The 6,999-nt window shown below is 36.2% G+C and overlaps 1 protein-coding gene across 1 annotated transcript; it reads left to right on the top strand.

The window, feature by feature from the left end:
• The first annotated feature begins 3,429 nt into the window (after positions 1-3,429).
• LOC112512138 (protein SLOW WALKER 1-like) lies at positions 3,430-5,134 on the top strand. Its single transcript, XM_025117985.1, has one exon. It carries the CDS (start codon positions 3,457-3,459, stop codon positions 5,056-5,058), a length of 1,602 nt encoding a protein of 533 aa, XP_024973753.1. The 5' UTR covers positions 3,430-3,456; the 3' UTR covers positions 5,059-5,134.
• Positions 5,135-6,999: the final 1,865 nt, after the last annotated feature.

Genomic DNA, 6,999 nt, shown 5'->3' on the forward strand with positions numbered 1-6,999 from the left:
CATTGGAGATGTTTTACATTATTGTTAACTGATCATCTTGAGTTGAATGTCGATAATTCAATATCGTAGTGTGTTTATTCTCATATATTAATTATTGGATTTGCAGGGTCCATTATCATCAACGTTTCCAGTTGAGAATCGGAATACAATGGTGACAATGAGAAACTTGAAGAACCATTTGGATCGTACAAAAAATTTCCCGTTTGTGAAGCGAATATCCGACTTCCATCTACTTCTTTTGCTAGCCAGGTATCTTGATGTGAACTCCGACGTGCCAGCTTTGGCAGGTTGTGTCCATGCTCAAGCAACCATTCCCGAAGGTTATCAGATCCTAATCGACTCCATGGCTGCATCCGCTTGACCCCATTTGACACTTTGTGCAGTATCATTGATCGTCTCTTGAACCAATTGGCTTTGATTTTGCAACATTTCGATGGTTTGGTGAAAGAGGTTCGTGAATGTCGTCTGGGTCGGTCAGGTTTACCCATACGCGTTTTTATGCACATTCTTTTCTATATGTATTTATACTCTGGTTCTTACCTGTGGTCGTGAATGATATTCCGCTCAGCAATAGATGTTTTCGTATTTAAATTCAAAATCCAAATGGATCGTTTGGTAAAACATATCTTATCGGGTAACATTATCGGCCATCAAAATGGATTGGCTGGTAAGACTTCTCCATCACTTTGTCGGGTAAGATTCTCGATCCTTGTTATACCTCTTACCGCGTAAGATTTTAGGTTCTTGTTATATGCAAATATAATAGTAAGCATTTGATAAATGGCCGTTTACTGAACGCTTATCCGGATAAGCATTTACCAAGTCACACTATCTTACCGGATGAATAAGAATTTTACCTGGTAAGAGCAAAGACAATAACCGATAGTCTTACTTGATAAGTGAAGGTAAAGAGATTTGCCATGGTTAGTTTTTACCAGGTAAATTGTTGCATATGATACCGTTTTGGTGGACTAAAATCTTACCCGGTAAATATGTAATAGTATTGAATTTTTCAGGTAAACGCTTATTGAATAAGTGTTTGGTAAACGGACCCTAATTTAAACCTTCTGGTTTGATTTGGTTTCTGTTTTTGAAATTCTGATTGTCGAGCAAAAACTGGAAGTCCAACATATTCACACTCACACATATGTAAAACAAACAAATATACAATATTTATATATAGTGAATTAAACACTTTTTCACTTTTGGTCCATGTGGGTTTTTGTTTGTAACACTTTTGGTCCTTGTGGTTTTTTATTTGTAACACTTTTGGCCCCTATGGTGTCAAACATAGAGATGTGTTATTTTGGTATGCAAAAATGACGGCATTTGGTCCCTTACTCTAATGATTATTAAAAGAATCGGTTACATGAAGGGCATTTTAGTCTTTTTAGATTTTTATCTCATTTTCTATTAAATATCAAAMATCTTTTTATATGGTCAAWTAATATTGTGCYAAGTGTTCYATATAATRYTGTTTTAATGAYAACATAATTCATTCACCTCTTTGTGAAACATTTTTCTTCGGCTCGTAAACTCCGATTAGTCTCCAMTGTTTACAACCACCCACCAGGCCACCACCACCACCGCGACATCGACAAAAGAAATTCAGATACTACTCTTTCCAAAAAATTGAACAAGAATATTTCAAAAATTTAGATGCCTTGAACAAAAATCAACCACATTCCAAAAAATTGAAGAACATCCAAAAATCAAGATACAAACTTAAACCCTAAATCACATACGAATCAAACTGTAAATCAAGAGACAACTCATACCATAAAATCAAAATCTAGATATCAAATAAGGCTCTAAAAGCCTAAAACAAACCCTCGGTTCTGAAGATCATTGAGCAAGGTGTGATCGATCAACATCTGTGGGGATTTGCAGCCCTGTGTCGTGGGGGGTGGGTGGTGCTCGAGATTTGTTGCTTTCTTTGTGGTGTTCGCCGGAGATAGGGAAGGTATGGAGTGGGGTGGGAGCTCGATATTTTGTGGCATGTGCAATGGGGTTTGCCGAAGATGGAGGATGGAGGGAACGGGTTAGGGGTGGGGAGCCCATGATCTGGGGTCTTTGTTGGAAAAGTCACAATCACGTTCGTGTCACAGAACTAGGAGGGGGGAGTGAACAAAGCTTGAGTAGAGAGAGACGATGATCATTTGTGACTCCTGGAGCAGAGGGAGTCGGTGATGACTTGTGGTCGATGGTGAAGAAGGAGGCGGTGATCACCTCACATAGTGTTGGATTTCGAGATGGTCACCGGTTTGGGGGAAGGGGTTCATCTGAGGGAATGCGCTGGAGAAAGGGATCGAGAAGGGGGCAGGAGTAGGGGGCGAGAGGTGTCAGCTATATATATTATTTAAGTTACAATCTTCGTCCTTCTAATTTACATGTTTATTTATTTTTTAAATAAAATTGTGATTAAATGTAAAAAAGACCAAAATATCACTTAACGGGTTCTTCTAAATGGTCGATACAACCAAGGACCAAATCCGGTTGTTTTTGCATACCACATGGCAAATTTGTAATTTCAAACTATAAGGACAAAAAATGTTACAAACAACAAACCACAGGGACCAAATTTGTAGTTTGCTCTTTAGTTTACTTTATACCTTTATTTTTTTCATTTTTTATCTTACACCTTTATCACATTAACATATTTAAACCATATATTAACTAAAATACATTTAAAAAATGTGTTTATCTTTTTTATAAATTTTACCATTATAATCGTCTCGTTAATATCTTCGAAATGAGATCTGGGTATTTTTTGTTCAATCATATTAATTAACTAGAAGAATACTCGCATAATACAACAAGATATATCTTCATTTTAATGTTTCGTTTTTATTTTTTTTTTGTCTATGTTAATATACTATGATTTATGTGGTTTTGAGAAAGACAATATTTTACGATTTAGTGAAGTAATTAATTTTTGGCTTAACAATAAAATTTTATAAAGATAATGTTTATATTAGAACTCAATGATTATCCTAATTATATTTTAGATTTTTTTTATATTTAAAATGAGATGTTTATCCTGTATTTGATTATGTTTATCCGCTGTTAGTTATACGAATTCTAACATGAAGGTTTAATAAGTTGTACTTACGCACAATTTACTTGTAATCTTAAATTTTAAATAATATATATAAATATATAATACTTCATGTATAATATAATAAATGGTTTTTAAGAATTTTTGTCAAATGCTTTATAATATAGTATAGATATAGATATCTTAATTATTCGCTTTATGGAATTATTTTTGTCGATTTCACTTTATTGGGTTCAGCTTGTTATGTTTGGTTAGTGGCCAAACTATAATTTATTAAAGAATGGTGTCTAAAATAGCAAGAGGGTCAAAGTGACGAGTATATAAACAATTGAAAAAACAAAGGACCAAAAACCCTAAACCCTAAAATCAAGAACCTGCGTCTTCCTTTCTCTCCTCCAATGGCGGTCGATGATCGGTCGGAAGCAATCGTCAAGACGTTTGCAGTGAAACCAAAGCTCAAACCGACTACAAACAAATCCACACCAACTCCAGAATCAAAATACTGGAAATCATTCAAACCCAAACAAACCCAAACCCTAGTTTCATCCATAACTTCACTTGCATTTTCCCCGACAGCTCCACATGATTTCGCCGCCACCCACTCCGCCACCGTAACTGTATTTTCCTCGCAAACTCTAGAGCCTAAATCAACTATCGCCGCCTTCAAAGACACCGCTACCTCTGCTTGTTTCCGATCTGATGGCCAACTGTTAGCCGCTGGTTCGTACTCAGGTTTGATCCAGGTGTTCGACATCAAGAAGAGATCTGCACTCAGACGCCTCCGTGGCCACTCGCGTCCAGTTCATTTTGTCAGTTACCCTCGCGTTGACAAGCTCCATCTCTTCTCCGGCGGCGATGATGCCGTGGTTAAGTATTGGGATGTTTCGTCGGAGATTTCGATTCATAACCTCATCGGTCATAAGGATTATGTCCGGTGTGGCGATGGATCTCCGGTCAGTGATGACATGTTTATCACGGGATCGTATGATCATTCCGTTAGGGTTTGGGACGTTAGGGTTTCAAGCGATACATCAATGTTGAACATCAACCACGGTTCACCGGTGGAGGATGTAATTTACTTACCATCTGGTGGTTTAATCGCCACCGCAGGTGGAAATAGTGTGAAAATTTGGGATGTGATTGGTGGTGGTAAGCTGCTACATTCGATGGAAAGCCATAACAAGACTGTGACTTCACTAACTGTTGGGAAAATAGGGCAAGATAGTGGGGATTTCACTAATCAATATCGAATTTTGAGTGTTTCATTAGATGGGTATTTGAAAGTATTCGATTACTCGAAATTAAAGATCACAAGTTCGATAAGGTTTCCATCTTCTCTTATGTCAGTGGCATTCTCACCAGATTGTTCCACTAGGGTAATTGGTACTTCAAATGGGATTCTTTATGCAGGGAAGAGGAAAACCGAAGAAACTGTTGGATCTGTGAAATCTGAATGGGGGAAATACGTTGGTTTTGGAGCTATAGATGAACCCGAGAAGAGGGTCTTAAGACCATCATATTTCCGGTACTTTCATCGTGGCCAAAGTGAGAAGCCTTCAAAAGGGGATTTCTTGATCATGAGATCGAAAAAGGTGAAACTTGCTGAACATGACAAGTTGTTGAAGAAATTTCATCACAAAGAGGCTTTGGTGTCAGCATTAAGAGCAAAAAATCCCGAAAACATAGTGGCAGTGATGGAGGAATTGGTGTCTAGAAAGAAACTATTGAAATGTGTTTCGAATTTGGGGGTGGATGAGCTTGGATTGTTGTTGGGTTTCTTGCAGAGGTACTCCACAATGCCAAGGTATGCTGGTGTGTTAATAGCATTTGCAAAGAAAGTAGTCGAAAGCCGAGCTGATGATATTACTGGTTCAGAGGAATTAAAATCCCACATCCGAAATCTAAAGAGATCGGTGATGGAGGAGATAAGAATCCAACAATCTTTGCAAGAAATCCAAGGTATCATTTCTCCTTTACTAAAGATTGCAGGGAGAAGATGAATCATATGATTGTTTTTTTCTTTGCATTTTTAAGACTTTTTTCAGGTTTCAAAAAGTTATCCAATTTTGTTTGCCATGAGTTAGGTTGTTGCTTATTTTGTTGTATGATTACTTTCTTTGAGGGATGATGCTATTCAACTATCTTATATCTTGTTTGATCCCCATTTATTCAGATGGGAAATTAACAAATATAACCATTTTACTCGACACAATTCATTTTCTAGCCCTTTTTTATCGAAGTTTCCAAAATATCATCAATTCCACTGTTGGTAAAGCACTTGGCTTGCGGAATGTTCGTTTTCCTATTAGAAATAATTGAAAAAACAAAAAGAGGTCATTGGGCAATTGGCTTGTTTGGCTTCTCAAGTGGCTCATTTGGCTCCTCAAGTTTGACCCAAATTTTGAATTCTTGGGTAATGTGGCTGCCCACCGGAATCGATGATATTTTGGAAACTTTGATGGGAAATTGGCTAGAAAATGAATTTGGTCGAGTGAAATGGCTAGTTTGGTCAATTTCCTTATTCAAATTCAGGTTCTAAGTTTGCTATGTCTTTTCGAACACAAACCACTTTTTTGTTGGACAAGTTTTTGAATAGACAATGAACATTGGGTTAACCATTGACCGTTGGTTAGGGTAATAGATTTAGTGCAAGGACTTTTGTTTGGTTGGGTGAACAACAACAACTGCTCTTGACTCGTAGTAGAGGTCAGTTCTGCAAACATCTCATTCTTCCTAGACCCCATCTCAAGCTAGGATTTAGTAAGTCCTACATGGGTAAAAAAGTAAATTTGTGAGATCTTATAAGCTTAGAGTTGTGTTCTATCGGTAACTTTCATCATCGTTTTAAATTGAATTGAATGGTATTGGACTAGATGTTGTTTTGGGTTTGGAGTGTTACGTACTAGAGTTGATTCTTGTACCATTGAGATGGTGGAACAAACTTTTAGGAAGATCTGATGTGGGGGTTTTTTTTTTTGTGATAACGTCATTTTACACGTGCAGAAAAATATTTGTAAGCTTTTTAGAGCATCTCCAGAATGGAGAATCAAAAGTCAAATTTCCAAATATTACTTTCATCTTTTATAGTTTTCTATTTTGTATGATTTCAAATGGAATTAAATTTCATCTTTTTATTAAATAATTTGTAAAAAAAACTATAAAAATAAGTAAGTTATCTTTTTATTAATTGATTATTAAAAAACAAAAGTTTTTTATTTTATTTTAAATATTATTATATACAAGTCCTGTGAAATCGTGTGATTTCAAATGATACATGATATTGGAATGGTACTGAATTTCAAATCCATTTGAGAAGTGTGGTTTAACTATATTGGTCCAAGCTTGTAAGCTATACTGGCTTGATTAGTTCTGATCCGGCCTGATTTACAATATTAGCCTCGTTTTTACTGTAGGTTTGATAACTCGATATCGTCTGATCTACTATATTGGCTCACGCCTGCAAACTATAACCTCTATGGATCGATATAGTAAATTAGAAAACTATAGTAAAACGAAACAATATAGCTTGCAAACTATAGTAAATTAGGCTCTATCTATTTTTTTTTTTGGGTATAACGGGCCTTATATAGCAAACCAAACTCGATTTTTGCGAGCTTAATGACTTGTTTCTACTTGCTTTATAAATCGGGTCGAGTTTACTCATGGGTTACAAGTTATATGTAATTAGTTAAAATACATGTTTTTTCAACTTAAAATAGGACATRAAAACACAAYGTACATAACTGAAAGGAAAAAAAAACCAGTTTCACAAAGTATGGAATTCTAACATTTTTTTTATTAACCTGGATATCCAACCCGTTATGCGAGCCGACTAATCATAGGGCAAACCACCTGCTTTGCAGATAGCCCATAGTCACCGCWTTTGAACCTTCGTGGCCATAAGGGGATTTTTATTYCTTCTTGGATTTGAACCTGGGATC

This window comes from Cynara cardunculus (assembly GCF_001531365.2).
Source record: "Cynara cardunculus var. scolymus isolate 2C chromosome LG 5, CcrdV1, whole genome shotgun sequence".
NCBI classification, from domain to species: Eukaryota; Viridiplantae; Streptophyta; class Magnoliopsida; order Asterales; family Asteraceae; genus Cynara; species Cynara cardunculus.